Source organism: Capsicum annuum, chromosome 6 (assembly GCF_002878395.1).
Source record: "Capsicum annuum cultivar UCD-10X-F1 chromosome 6, UCD10Xv1.1, whole genome shotgun sequence".
NCBI classification, from domain to species: Eukaryota; Viridiplantae; Streptophyta; class Magnoliopsida; order Solanales; family Solanaceae; genus Capsicum; species Capsicum annuum.
The window spans coordinates 216,825,610-216,842,125 of NC_061116.1; the positions used below are offsets into that span (position 1 = coordinate 216,825,610).

Genomic DNA, 16,516 nt, shown 5'->3' on the forward strand with positions numbered 1-16,516 from the left:
AAAGATTATAATGGTTTATTTTATAGAGACTAAACTAGAAACGTAAATGTTGGTCCTCATGTAACCTCAACAAATAACAATTTAGGTTGGCTAATTGATAATGACATGTAAGAAAAGAAACTTGGACCCTCATATCATAAATGTTAACACTAACCAAAAGGGGTGAAATATAATAGGATGCACCGACTGTTGTGCTTCCTATTTCTTTTTTGTCACTATTTCCCTTTTGAGCCTCCATAAAAATCTTCCGCCCTTAATCAAATGTATGAGTTCATAGTCTTGGGAATTATTAAAAAAAAAAAAAAAAACGTGATAAGAAATGTTTTTTTCATTTAAATTAATTGAGACTTCAAAATATATAGAGAGAGAACATCATGTGAGAAACAGAAAAAAGGGGATAAAAAATAAGGTGATTGCCTTTATGAATCCCCAAAAGTAGTCTCATGACTCTATATACTTTATCAAGCTTTACGATATTAACTAGGTAGTTCTCTATAGTACGGGAGCTAGATCAATGTGGATTACAGATCTCAAGTTCGAGTCTATTGAATGAAAAAAATCTATTAGAAGCGTCTCATCGTCAGAAATAAGCAGACGAAAACAAAAAATGATAGCTACACTCATTTTCACTATTGTATATTTGAACGTGTATTTTTTTTTACCCTGTATATATACAAATGGAATTGAGAAAACAACTCAAATACAAAGAGAGTTCCTTTACAAACGCATTCGAAATAAAATTAAAACGAGGGCAAAAGAGTTGGCTTGGGGAAATCAATCCAAATTGTCAGCAAAAAAATCTAGGCAGTAAATTCATAGGGCCCCAAAAAAATGACTTTGCTTTATGTTGTAAGTATCAATAGATAAAGTTGGAAAGCAGCCAATCATACCTTCATTTATTGGAACAATCGATGAAACACTCTTTTTTTTAATCCACATTTTATTAGAGCCTCACAAATCACTTTTATTTTTTTGTAAAATAGATAATAATACTATTAACACCAAGTCGTAGTAAATTTTTTGTCCATAATATACAATGTATATCAAAATAGATGGAGGCTAAAAAGTAATAAGTACTAAAAGAAAATTATAACTGAAAAATGTAAACAGAATTGACAAGCACAAAATTAAAAAGTAGGCTTGGTTATTAATTTACACTCATTGATAAGAAAAGATACATAAATATAAATTCTTTGATGAACGAGAGTATATGAATATTTTTGTTAGATGATTTTTCCTATGAAGATGTGATACGAGCTTACATAACAAAATAAGATCACATATAATCGACTCCCAATTTATTCGGGACTGATGCGTGGCTTTTGTTGTGTTTTTCCTTACAGTCTTTTTTGTTAAAATGAATGTGGAAAGAGACAATCAGGAAGCTAACTTTGGGTCAGGTTCGAAGCAGAAGGTAGCGTAAAATCTCTTGTTGATTCTATTTTGGTCTAAGAAAGTAACAAATGGAGCACTGAGCGAAAATGCATTGAATCACCATGGCTAACTATAGTATTATATATGGGACACAATTTAGTGAATGCCAAACAGGAATGATCATTTGAAGAAGGATTTGGTTCATGGTCCTTGTCTTGATGTTGATGGTACATTTTTTAGGTTCATCTTTTTAAGTTTGTATTTCTAATATGATTTGACATTGATGGCCACTATTGGACAAAGACTTGTATGAATGAGAATGAAGTTTTAGCTTGTGGGATTTCCTAAGTGCACGTATTGTCCACCAAATAATTGTTTTTTTTTCTCTTTTCAGCAGTATCATTATCTCAAATCTCAATATACCAAAATGTTTTCTTTTCCTATGGTCGAAACCATAGTAAATTTCTACAAGAATATATAATAGTTTTTCTGTAGCTTTTTCTCGACTGTAAAAATATTTTATTTAGTCATCACAATTTGCTGGAGAAAATTTGCATTCCCCCTTTGGATACAAATTATCACCTTTGATAATGATTGTCCAACGAGGGGAATGGAATTTCAGAAGCTAATATAGGTCGGTGTGATTTAATAAAGGGTTAAAGTTATATATATTTATCGTCTAAGGTATTTGTTTACTTTCAATATAGTTCAACTTTGGTTATCAAAGACCGGCCACTTAACTCTTTAATGAAAAGGTAAGTTCAATTAAGATGCATTATTCACTTGATACCCCCATCCAAAACCCACACTTAGCCATCTTAACTAGTTAGTATTGGATAAAGGCCCAGTCCAATTGTGTAATAATGCAAGCATGCAATAGTGGACCGTCAAATTAATGAGCCCAACCCAAGATCAATAGTAACTTTCATCCCTGACTGCATACTGAGAGAAAATGACAATGAGTCCGTCCTTCTAGCTGTGCAACAAAGGGAACTAGACACTGTTGATACAAAGACCTCTACTAATTCCACAGGATACGCGCTACCCTCCTGCCAACACGGTTAAATCTCCAAACTTGGACACATACTAAAAGAGATCACAGAGTAATTTTCCTTCGGCTGAATTTTAAACCCGAAACCTCGTGATTCTCGGCACACTACACGTCTAATGGATTTCCACACTAAGAAGAAATGGATATACCTCAACTAATAATGGACAAACTAAAAGAAAAAGTAGCCATTCAACAATGGTAGTATTTTTTTCCCTTTTTTGCATTTTGAAAGGAATCACAAAAGACAAACCCTTTAAAGTTTCCTTGTTTCATCAAAAACTAAACATCATAGAACTATTCAGCAAAACTAAAGGCAAAATGAGTCAAATGCTGGACTATTCGATTGTATTCTTGCTGGAGAATATCATAATTTAAATCTCTCTGTCTAAGCTCTGGATACACCAAGTATAATCAGCTGAACTATAACAAGAACTAAAGTAAACAAGCTCTACATCTTGAATTACAGGGCCCATGGTCAATCCCTACAAAGCAAGCTCTACAAATTTGTGAGGAAAAAACCGGTCAAACAAATTTGCTCTAGCATACAAACCTGTTATTTTACTAGTTTTCTTGCTCACCAGGACGCCGATATGGCAAGAATCTATGGTCTTTCGCAGCATTCTTGCGCCTTTTCTTCTCAATATATGCTTCCAGTTTACCAGATGCTTTGAGTTCCTTGTATTTCTCAATAAGTTTGCGCTTCTTAATTTCAGATTTTTTGAGGTAATAAGGTTGTTTTCCTTGCTTAGCAGCTTCCCTCTCTTTCTTCTTGTGCTCTGCCAGAATCTCTCTCTCTGTGTGCTTCGTTCCTGACGAATTCAATTGTTTGTTAATCCAAGAAATGCGACTTTTCAGTTCATTTTGCTCTTCTGGATCATTTGACTTCCTCAGCTGTTTCTTCAGGTCTTCTTTTTCTGCTGGAAGATTATCCTCGTAAAGAAAATTGTATCTCTTTTTGAACCGTTCTACGTCAAGCTGGCCAGTTAAAGTCTCAAAGCGAGGGTCACGCGTGGCCTTTTTAGGAACTTGGATAATTTCCCTAAATCTGCTCACTGGCTTCTTGCTACTCACCTCCATTGGCCTGTTCTTGTTTGCTCGGCCAGTTTTTCCTTCCGAATTAAATTTCCTATACACTGTATCAGACCCATCAGCCCATGCTCTCTGCAACTCCTCAAAGGTCACGTCAGCAAGCTCCTCTTCTATCTCCTTTTCCTCATCTTCAGACGAAGATTCATGATCATCAAATTTGATTTTACTTGAACTTGCAACAGCTGTTTTGTCTTTTCTCATCTCAACAACTTGATTCCGCTAAAGAAAAAGATGAGAACTTTTCTGTACAGAGATTGAAAGGAGTAAGGAAAACCCCCCACTTTAGTAGCATATATCACAAATGACAAACCAATAGTTAAAACAAAAGAATCTGTACTCTGTCGGCAAACAAATAAGCCAATGCCAACTTAGAAAGACTATTAGCCCATTTGGATTGTGGCTTATTTTAAGTGCTTTTAAGCCAAAATAGACTTTAAGCACTTTTGAAGTGTTTGGGTATATTTAAAAAGTGTTTATAAGCACTTAATTTTTATGCTAAAATGTTAAAAATAAGCCAAAAGTCATAAGTTAGAAATCTTAACTTCTGGATTTTGGTTTAAAATGCTAAAACTAAGCCAAAAGCATAAGTTAGAATTTCTAGCTTATGGCTTATAAGTCAAAAGCTAATCCAAACTGACACTATAAATGCAAGTAAACACTCAATTAAAGTCAAATGGTTTCTTTTTTGATGAAAATGATCCTAGGTCACACCTTGACGGCTCGACTAATCCATCAAGCCGCCCACTACCTCCGCTAAGCACAAATGCCAAGTCTAAGCCTACCCCGAGTGTTGTCACTAGTAACTAGCATAGGATGTGCACCTGACATCCCCATGTTTCACTATGCAATCATCCCCTCCAACAGCTAGTACTCATTTTAAAGGGGCAAACTTTCAAAATAAATATAGAAAAGCCAACAGAATTTCTTCCCGAACATTCGACACTCTATTCAATTAATAGATACATTATCCCAAAGGGTAATTAGAAGTTACAAATACGTAGCACAAAAGGTCTAGCACTCATCTTGCTAACTTTACTAAAAAAAAAAAAACTTAAAGAAAAAGGCAATAAAGAGGAGTCTTTTTGACAAATTTATCGTTATTCTTACTTTACCCATACAATATAATCAAAGATTTAACATACATACACAACAACAACGCAAAATAAAACTGACGTTCTTCTACTCTTGAGATATGCAAGTAGTAGTTTTTAACAAACAAAATAAACATTATTAAAAAAAAAAAAGAATCAAGCATAGGTAGTTGAATTTCATACATGTCTAATTCCAATAATTACCCAAGTAACTACACAAATATATCAACAAAAACGATTGAGGATACAAGTGTAAATACGATTAAAGAGTTGAAAATTGATTTTGGTACCTTCAACAGTGAAGAGCCGCAGAGGATCAGGAGAGAGAGAAAAAATTAGTACTATGAATAGTAAAACCCTAGTGACGGGTTATCTCGGCCCAAATCCGAAAAATCAAAAGAAAAAAAAAAGAATCATATTCTACTTCAACTAATTTCGTCAAACTTATTTATCTACTAGCTGTACAAAAGTAAAAATAAGAGATAATACATAAATATGACTCTAAACTTGACACCAAATTATAACTTTGTCCTTAAACTTTGATAGTGCCCACTGAATGCAGGATTCTGCATGGTGGCGTTCATCTTGCCTTATGTCACAACTCGATTTGTAAGTATCTAATTAGTTGGTTCTGCAATTGCCGTGGCTTTAAAAGTTTTTTATGAGATATGAACCAATTTCACATTCGATTTGGTTCAACATTTTAAATGAATTTAATTACAACGGTCAAAATGAGTTGAAATAAATGAGCAGATCACTATTACTTTAGACGGATTTAACGGATCATATTTTCATGGGTCATTCCTTAATTTCCTATAAGTGTCTCTGTCACTCAAACACATGCTTACTATAATTATATAAATTTTAATTATATTAATTCATATAAATATAGTCGATTAATATAATTAAATTAATTATTTAGATTCAACTAAATATGAATTTTTATTACAGTTCAATTTTATTGCGCTAGTCCATTAATTTAGGCTACAAATAATGAGTTTACTTTACTAAGCACATGCCCAATTTGATATTACTTGTTGAATGACCTGGCATGTCAAGTTAATTGAAAAGGTCAATAGGACCATGCCACGTGCAGCATGCCGAGTATATTGAAAAATTAAGTAACTAATCTCGTAAATTAACAAAGACTATTAAGTAACTAATCACGTGCATTAACAAAGACTTGTGGAATAATATTATAAAACAACGAAAGAATATTACTATTATACATAGGGCTGGGCATAAAATGCCAAAAATTGAATTACCGAGTCGAACCAAAAAATGTGGTAATTGGTATCCGGTAATTCGGTATTTGGTATAGTATTTGGGAGTAAAATTTTAATATTTTTGTATTTGGGATTGGGATTGGTACAAGATATTAATACTGTTTAGTATTCGGTATTTACCGAATATTGAATATAATATAGATATATATATGTGTGTGTGTGTGTAGAATACTAAATAGGGTTTTTATTAAATACTCTTTGAAGTTAAAACGTACATTTGTACATCTCCAACTTCAATATGGTATTACCAAATACCGTACCGAATCGGAGTTGAATTTATCGATTACCGAACTATCGAACCGGTGTTTATAAGTATGGTATGTGATATCTATGTTCAAATACCGAATTACCGAACTCGAACTTTAAAAATACCGAATTGAATACCGAATGTCCACCCTTAATTATACATAAAAAGAAAATTATCGGTGGTTTAATTTTAGAGATAATACATAAATATGACCCTAAACTTGACACCAAATTATAACTTTGACCTTAAACTTTGACAGTGCACAAATATGACCTTTAACTATTCAAAACTGCACAAATATGACGTCCGATCCTACCTGGCAAAACACGTGTTCAACACGCAAAACTAGGCTCGTCCAGCTTAAAATCGAAGGGTATAATACATAAATATGACCCTAAACTTTGACAGAGCCCAAATATAACCTTTAACTATTCAAAACTGCACAAATATGACCTTTAAAGGACTTTTCACTATTATTTTTTCATTATTTTCGGCCCAAAGATGAAAATGGCATCTAATTTCTTGTCATTGCGAAAAAAAGAGAAATATTGAAGATTTATTAATTAGGTGGGTCAGCCCAATTCGAAAAAATCGCGCAGGTATGTATATATATTATAAAGCCGGGGGCGAATTTAAGTTATAAAATATATCTAAATATTATTTATTTAAATATTAAATTAAAGATGAAACTATACTAATAATAAAAAATTATAGTTTTAATAAAACGTTATAAAATTAATGTTATTAAGGATAGTAGTAATAGTATATTAAATTAATGTTACCAAATTAACGTAATTAAAATGTTATTAAATTAACGTTATTACAAAGCAGGGGCGGACCTGGGGTTGCCATGGGATTCACCCGAACCCCCTCGATAAAAAAATTACATTGTGTATATATAAGGTAGAAAATGTATATTTATGTACGTATATTAATGTTGAACCACATGAAACAAGGCACTTAGATAGCCCAGTGGTGTTATTTGTTCTTCTTGGGCGCTTCCCTCAGCCTACTGCGCGCTTCGATCCCTGCTAGTGGCTGTTTTTTTTTAATTAAAAAAAAGCTAGGTGCTGCTGCTATAGAAATAAATAAAAAAATTATAATAATAATAACAATAATAATAATAATAATAATAAAAACGACGCCGTTTTAACACAAAAAGTAAAACTTTGGCAGTGCACAAATATGACCTTTAACTATTCAAAACTGCACAAATATGACCTCCCCCAAGTCAGCCCTTTTAACGACGTGGCACCGTGTGATTGGATTACCTTTCCACATAGGCGCGAGTGAGACTCACACATGGGGTTGCAAAATCGGAGGTCATATTTATTCAGGTTTTGAATAGTTAAAGGCCCTACTTGTGCACTATCAAAGTTTAAGGTCAAAGTTATAATTTGGTGTCAAGTTTAGGGTCATATTTATGTATTATCTCTTATTTTTACTTTGTAAAGCTAGTAGATAAATAAGTTTGACGAAATTAGTTGAAGTAGAATATGATTCTTTTTTTTTTTTCTTTTGATTTTTCAGATTTGGGCCGAGATAACCCGTTACTAGGGTTTTGCTATTCAGAGTACTAATTTTTTCTCTCTCTCCTGATCCTCTGCGGCTCTTCACTGATGAAGGTACCAAAATTAATTTTCAACTCTTTAATCGCATTTGCACTTGTATCCTCAATCCTTTTTGCTGATATATTTGTGTAGTTACTTAGGGTTTTGTTGTTAATATGGATAATTATTGGAATTAGACACGTATGAAATTCAAGTACCCATGCTTGATTCTTTTTTTTTTTTAATAATGTTTATTTTGTTTGTTAAAAACTACTACTTGTATATCTCAAGAGTAGAAGAACGTCAATTTTATTTTGCGTTGTTGTTGTGTATGTATGTTAAATCTTTGATTATATTGTATGGGCAAAGTAAGAATAACGATAAATTAGTCAAAAAGACTCACTTTTTATTGCCCTTTTCTTTAATGAGTGCTAGACCTTTATGTGCTACGTATTTGTAACTTCAAATTACCCTTTGGGATAATGTATCTATTAGTTGAATAGTGTCGAATGTTCGGGAAGAAATTCTGCTGGCTTTTCTATATTTATTTTGAAAGTTTGCCCCTTTAAAATGAGTACTAGCTGTCGGAGGGGATGATTGCATAGTGAAACATGGAGATGTCAAGTGCACATCCTATACTAGTTACTAGTGACAACACTCGGGGTAGGCTTAGACTTGGCATTTGTGCTTAGCGGAGGTAGTGGGCAGCTTGATGGATTAGTCGAGCCGTCAAGGTGTTATGCGAGCTTGACCTAGGATCATTTTCATCAAAAAAGAAACCATTTGACTTTAAAATTGAGTGTTTACTTGCATTTATAGTGCCAGTTTGGATTAGCTTTTAGCTTTTGACTTATAAGTCATAAGCTAAAAATTCTAACTTATAGCTTTTGGTTTATTTTTAGCATTTTAAACCAAAATCCATAAGTTAAGATTTCTAACTTATGACTTTTGGCTTATTTTTAACATTTTAGCATAAAAATTAAGTGCTTATAAACACTTTTTAAATATACCCAAACACTTCAAAAGTGCTTAAAGTCTATTTTGGCTTAAAAGCACTTAAAAAAAGCCAATCCAAATGAGCTAATAGTCTTTCTAAGTTGTCATTGGCTTATTTATTTGCCGACATTCCAAAACAAAAATCTTTTAAAGTCCCGAAACCTAACACTTTTTAACCAAGTGTCAAAACAAAAATCCCTTTTAAAGTCCCTAAACTTAACCATTTTCAACCAACCAAGTCACTTGACAAATCCACATTCCAAAACAAAAATCTCTTTTAAAGTCCCTAAACTTAACCATTTTCGAACATCTAAGTGTCAAAATAAAACCACATTCCAAAACAAAAATCTCTTTTAAAGTCCCGAAACCTAACACTTTTTAACCAAGTGTCAAAACAAAACCACATTCCAAAACAAAAATCCCTTTTAAAGTCTCTAAACTTAACCATTTTCGAGCATCTAAGTGTCAAAACAAAACAACATTCCAATACAAAAATCCCTTTTCAAGTCCCTAAAGTTAACCATTTTCAAACAACCAAGTCACCTAACAAAACCACATTCCAAAACAAAAATCTCTTTTAAAATCCCTAAAATTAACCATTTTCGAGCATCTAAGTGTCAAAACAAAACCACATTCCAAAACAAAAATCCCTTTTAAAATCCCTAAAACTATTTTCAACCAACTAAGTCACCTAACAAAACCACATTCCAAAACTAAAATCTCTTTTAAAGTCCCAAAACTTAACCATTTTCGAGCATCTAAGTGTCAAAACAAAACAACATTCCAAAACAAAAATCCCTTTTAAAGTCCCTAAACTTAACCATTTTCAACCAACCAAGTCACCTAACAAAACCACATTCCGAAACAAAAATCACTTTTAAAGTCCCGAAACCTAACACTTTTTAACCAAGTGTCAAAACAAAACCACATTCCAAAACAAAAATCCCTTCTAAAGTCCCTAAACTTAACCATTTTCAACCAACCAAGTCACCTAACAAAACCACATTCCAAAAAAAATATCCCTTCTAAAGTCACATTCTAAGCAAATAAATCACCGGAAGTCACTAAACTTAACCATTTACGAGTAACTAATCCGCCAAACAAGTCACATTCCACAAAAAAGAATCACCTATAAATCCCTAGACTAAACCATGTTCAAATGACAAAGTCGCCAAACAAACCACATTCTAAACAAAAATATCACCTATAAAGTCCCTACACTCAAGCATGTTCAACTAACTAATCCACCAAACAAGTAACATTCCAAACAAATAAATCACCGGTTAAGTCACTAAACCATTTACGAGTAACTAATCCGCCAAACAAGTCACATTCCAAACAAAACAATCACTTATAAAGTCCCTAGACTTAACCATGTTCAAGTAACTAATCCACCAAATAAGTAACATTCTAAGCAAATAAATCGCCGGTTAAATCACTAGACTTAACCATTTACGAGTAACTAATCCGTCAAACAAGTCACATTCTAAGCAAAAAGAACAATGCTAGTGAATCGCACAAGGCCACACATGGCTTCACTAGACTTTAATATGAACAATGAAGAAGAGATAACAACAATAGTGAATCGCACAAGGCCCCACACGGCTTCACTATGTCTACATACCTTCGATATTTTCCTTAATTTCTTGATATTTCAAAATAGCAGCTTCAATCTGCTTATAGATTCCCACCCTTTTAGCTGCAATATCGAATGATCACATTAATCTTCCAATGGCTATATATTGAATAGTCATAATAATGAATCAAAATCTTAATGCCCCAATTGAATCCAAAAATAATGGTTATAATGAAGATAACTAATGGATCCAATAGTATATAAATTTTGAGATACAAAATATTTTTATAACAACTCGTTAATCTAGAATTTCTGCTAGATTACAGATTCTGCAACCACTTCTGGAAAATGTCAGTGAAAAATGTAAAGTAGGTAGATTACAGATTTCAACATGGATACTCTAGAAATCCATGTTGCTCGAACTCTCCAATAATGTTGTGACGCCCGTGTCTAATCCTCCAAAAATGTACGGCTTTTGAAGGATAAGACATGCGACCAACAACATCTTTGAAGAGTCTGAGCGACATAGCCAGTAGCAACATAAACCAGAAAAATCAACATTGGTACATACTAGTGTTCACCAAGCCAAAGAAAAAAAGAGTGTCCAAAGTTCAACATTCAAGAATCAATCTCCAAAAACAAGCAAAATACTTGTTTGCTGTACTATAACATCCACCATTGGTACTACCTTTCTAATTTTGAGATATCGACGATGACACCAAGTACAATGAGAATACTACGATACGAGGAAATGGAAAAAGAAAACGAAAAAGACTGGAATAATCCTTCATTCGTGGGGCTTCAGTTTTACACCATTTACAAGAAACTAAAGAATCAAAGGGTGTGTGTACGCGAGGAATATGAACTAAAACAGACACGTTCATACAGTAAATTCTTTCGTTCTTCTTTTGCTGCTCGAAAACCAAACAAGGCACCTGTTCCGTGTTAAATATAACATTGTCCATCAAAAGAATAAATTAGTGAAGGAAGTGAACACTCACCGGATGGCTAGTGGACGCTACCGGCGTTGGTGGTGCTGCTGGACGGCGTTGGCTTCTTCACCGGCTGCTTCACCGGATTCCGTCGACGACTTGGCTTCTTCACCGGACGCTGGGTTCCGTCTTTGATAGAGAGAGAGGAAGAGGTGCGGCTTTGTTTTAAGAATTAGGGTTTGAGTTATTTTATTTAAAAGTGTGATGCATGGTGAATTTAATCTCAGCCATTGATCGTATGAGATCAATGACTATGATTAAAATTGAGAGGAGTTAAATGAAATTGAAATTGAGAATTTTAATTTGAAGTCAAATTAGAAATGAATTTAGGCTAAAATTGACATAGACATATATAAAATGTGGCTAGAAAGTAAATGAATTGGAAAAATTGAATTGAATTAGGGTTGCTATTTTAGGGAATGTAATAAAAACTCCGATATTAAAATAGATTACATATATAAAAAATATTTTTTTAATAAATTTTATAATATTCATAACAATATCCAATTAATTTAATACAATGCATATATAAATATATATATATAAATCAGTTCCTCAATCGTATGATAATATCAATAAATTTTGTAAATTACGATAAATTTTTTGTAATTAGATTTTAATTACGATATTATACCTCGTAATATAACATGTTAATCAGATAAATTATCGATTTTAATTAGATATATATATACCCCGTAATACAACGTGTTGATCAGATAAATTATCGATTACTTGTCTTACGTTGTTACAACTTCAACAATATACGCGTATCTACATTCACACAAAATAGTATATTTATTTCCTCAATAGTATGATATCAATGCATTATTCAAAATATTTTGAGCTATTGGTTCAATTATCAAGCTTTCGATTACTGCATATGTCACTATACAAGATATATGTATATATACCTCGTAATACTTGTCTTATATTATTACAACTTCAACAAAATACGTGTCTCAATTTGTATTAACACAAAATAGTATATCTATTTCATCATTACACGATATATATATATATATATATATATATATATACACATTCAATTGGCTATCACCATTCAAATACATACAATATACATTACATACCCGATTTTGCTACCCAATAATAATATACAACGTAACGTAATTCACAAATACTCAGTTAAATTCTCAGTTGGTTTATCTTATGTCGTTAATATACGTTCACTATATTATATGTATATACTATATATATATATATATACCTATACATACAGACACATATATGACATGTCTGTTTCAACTGTTTCAATCTTAATTTTACTAAATATCATTCTAATTAATTATTATAAGTATCTAAATGTTATAAAAATATATATTTAATAATATAATAAAATAAATATAAAGTGATAAGCTAACTTCTGATGTTTTAAATTAACTTCATGTCTTATACGAGGCCCATTTAGAAAAAAAAGAATTACATGTACTTTTTGTAGTCATTTTGTTATATCACTTTCTTATTAGTTATTTTGAATATTTTAAGACATATGTTTGTTTCTTTACTTCATTTGTAATTTTACTATATCACCTCTAATTAATTATTATAGTCTAAGCATTGTGCCACTTAAATTGGAATATAAGGAAAAGTTTTATAAACTATAACTAAAACCTTAGATTATTTAAAATATGCAATTGACTATCAATGCCACAAAATTCTGGACAAGGTGAGTAACATATATTATTTGAAAATTACATAAAAAGTATTATAAATTACAATAGTTAACAAATTAAAATATCTAAAAGTAAAAATAATGTGTTATATATTTCAAAAAGTACGTAAAAATATTATAAATCAAATAATTAACAACTTGAAAATTTTAAAAAGGTATGAAATATTTGATTGACTCTCAAAATTATATCAATAACATTTAAATTGGAATAGAAGAATAGTATTATAAATCACAATAATTAAAAACATAAATTATTTTTTAAAAATAATTGATTATCAACGCCACAAAAGTTTGGACAAGGAGAGTAACATATAGTATTTCAAAACAAAAAAAATATTATAAACTACAATAGTTAACAACTTAAAATATCTAAAAACATATTGAAAGTATGATTGGTTATCTAAATTCTATTTGGATCACATTATTTGAGGTCAAAAAATAACATATACTGAGCCCGTGTTATCTGAAAAACAGTAATATAGGCCCATAGAATTTGATTTTTCAGGCTCATTATTAATTTATACATTTGTAGAGTTTAATTTTGATCGTGAATTAAATTTTTGAAATAAAATTATATATTTGAATAATAAATCATAATAATTGATATTTTAATATATTTTAAGAATATATGCAAAAATTACTTAACAAAATAAATTTATTTAAATTTTTAAAATTAAAAAAATGTCACATTAATTGATATAATTATTTTTATAATATTAATTTAGAATAGAAGTTGGGCCCGTGCTTTGCACGGACTTCTTCTCACTATTTTAAAATATAAAATTGACCATTTGTAGTCGCTTTTTAAAAACAAAAAAAAAATATTTAAAAAACCGACCACAGTGGTCGGTTTTTGTATTATTTTTTTAATTTTTATTAGAAAAATAAATAATAATTAATAATAAAATTATTTAATTAATTATTATAATTTTTTAAAATCTAAAAAAAATAAAAAATAACAAAAAAATCTACCACAAGTAGTCGGTTTTAAAAAATAAATTAAAAAAAATTAAAAAAACCGACCACTAGTGGTTGGTTTTTTTTTAATATTTTTTAATTATTTTTTTCAAAAAAAACGACCACTCGTGGTCCTTTTTTTGAAAAATAAATAATTAAAAAATAATCAAAAAACCGATCACTTGTAGTCGTTTTTTTTATATATTTTTTAATTTTTTTTTTCAAAAAAATCCGACCACAAGTGGTCGATTTTTTTTGTTTTTTTATTTTTTTATTTGCAAAATAAATAATAATTAATATTAAAACTATTTCAATAATTATTTAGATTTTTTAAAATAAAAAAGCTATGACTTGTTGTAGCTTTTTTTTATTTTTTAAATAAAAAAAATTTAAAAATTAAATTCCAACCACTTGTGGTCGGTTTTTTCCAACCACAATTTGTGATCGGTTTTTTGTGGTTGGTTTTTGTTTTTTCTTAGTAGTGCACAGCCTATAAAATTAGGATTTTTCTTCCCTCGCTATCGCGAAATCCTACTCAATTCAGGCCAATTCATATTCCGATAAATAAATTAACACATTTGACAATTCATTTTAGAGCAACTAAAACATTAAATCTGGATTAAAATATGAGAAAAGACAAAAAATTATATTCTATACTTAAGAAAGAAGGTCGAGTACCTCTAATATTTTGCAAAAAGCTCGCGAAAGAAGTAATAAGATGTCTTTTAGTTTTTATAAGTTGGACTACTCAAAAAAAAAAAATACATTTTTTCACATATGTTTTTGTTGAATATTTGCATTTTTAGTAATGTTGGATTATAATCAGTTAGTAAAAATATTTATATGCTGCTGTTGATTTTCTATAATGTTTCTTTTGAGTCATTAATAAGTGGAGTCATGGGCGGACATATTATATTAGGTGGGATAAATTGTAGGAAAAGAATTTGATCGGGTTTTTATTTCACCCAAGTAAAAGGTGGATGGAGGATATTTTTAAATTTTTTATGTAGTTGATGAGTATTTTTTTTTGCCCTTTTCGTCGTATTTATTATAAAGAAAAACCTAAAATATCTCAACAATTCAACAAAATCTAAAAATAAAATTAAATTCAAATCATTCAAAAACTTGCAACTTATTTTGCTATGCAGAAAATTACCTCATTAACTGAAAGCAATTTTCCTCAAAATATAATGGAAACCATTACCTCAAAACGCCGACTAACTCTTCACCTCCCCAATCTGAGGTGATGGATACTACTACTTGTTCAGACAATGCATTGAATGCGACTGGTTTGTCTGAGGGTGAACCTCTTCATCTTCCCAACCTTCTTAATATTTCTACTCCTCCTTCCAACATGGAAAAACATACTTCTACTCAAAATGGACTCTCAACCAACGCATCTCATGACCATATTGGTAATAGCGCCTCTACCTCCACAACACATTCCTTCATCTTGGTTGGAGATGTCTCTCTCAATCCACTCCATTCAACTCCAGGTGCTATAGGTAGGGAGGTTTTTGACCTTACAAATTCAAAACCCCAACTACCTAGCCAAGGTAACTCTGGACTGTCTCAATCGGGGTCTTCAGACGTACGGACAGAACGTATGGATGGCAGCCCTTCTCTTTGTACTAAATCCATCTTTCCAGGAAGAGATCACCCCTCAGAGCCTATCACAGATAATGGCTTAGGTGAGCTCAACCCTACCATTATTTCCACTTCCAAATCCCTCACTCCTGACTTTGGGTCCATATCTTGTCAATCCTTATGGGGAAAACCAGCACATACAAGCCCCACTCTTTCCTCCACCCCCTCTCACAACCTCTCTACCACTGACAACTTCTCAAAGGAACATAACTCCACTGTCACTGAGAAAAACCAACATGAAATTAGGAGAGACTATGAGTCTGCTGAGAATACCCAAGATGGATGTGGTCACTTTGGGAAATCCGGTGACTCTAGAATTTATAGAGCTCGTACAAGAAAGAGTGATTGCACTAATACCTATAGAGCTGAAAAAACTAGAATTCGTAATCTCTCTTCAAAGCTCTATTCTAGGGGGGAAACTTGAGGTAGAACTAAAACCTCTATCCAAGAAAAGGAAAACTAGAGAGATGAGGAAACCCCCCCCCCCCCCCTCCTGAGATAGAGAAAAGATAGCTATGCAAATACTATTATCCACTCCTTCTCCAATGATGAAAAATTGCATAGTATGGAATATTGGGGAGCAAATAATTTTGAATTCAGAAAGCATTGCAAGGCTATGATAAGTATTCACCAACCTACTATCCTCGCCCTTCTGGAAACAAGAATTGTTGACTATTCTAACCTTATGGAAGATCTGGGCTTCCAATGCCTTATCCAATCTAGCTCTATTGGTAATTCTGGTAGCATTGCTCTTATGTGGAAGGAGGATGTTGTTTCCATCAGTACTATCTCTATTACTACCCAGGCCATCCATGTAACTGTTAAGGTTAGTACCATTCCCAATGTTTGGATCCTTAGTATTGTCTATGCTAGTACTGTTTTCCAGGTTAGAAAATAATTATGGGAACAACTTAATTCCATTTCTGATACTCTCTCCAACTTGAATAACTATGCTTGGCTTATTGGGGGG

General features: G+C 31.7%; 1 protein-coding gene across 1 annotated transcript; it reads right to left on the reverse strand.

Moving 5' to 3' along the window:
- Positions 1-2,744: 2,744 nt before the first annotated feature.
- On the reverse strand, positions 2,745-11,507 carry LOC107875771 (ribosomal RNA processing protein 36 homolog). The gene is made up of 3 exons (XM_016722606.2): positions 11,262-11,507; positions 10,309-10,383; positions 2,745-3,757 (listed from the first exon to the last, which is right to left on the reverse strand). The coding sequence occupies exon 3, from the start codon at positions 3,713-3,715 to the stop codon at positions 2,987-2,989; it is 729 nt and encodes a 242-aa protein (XP_016578092.1). The 5' UTR covers positions 3,716-3,757; positions 10,309-10,383; positions 11,262-11,507; the 3' UTR covers positions 2,745-2,986.
- Between the last annotated feature and the right edge of the window lie 5,009 nt (positions 11,508-16,516).

Excerpts from the sequence above, each read along its gene's own strand:
- LOC107875771 (XM_016722606.2), bottom strand. The coding sequence starts at position 3,715 with ATGAGAAAAGACAAAACAGCTGTTGCAAGTTCAAGTAAAATCAAATTT.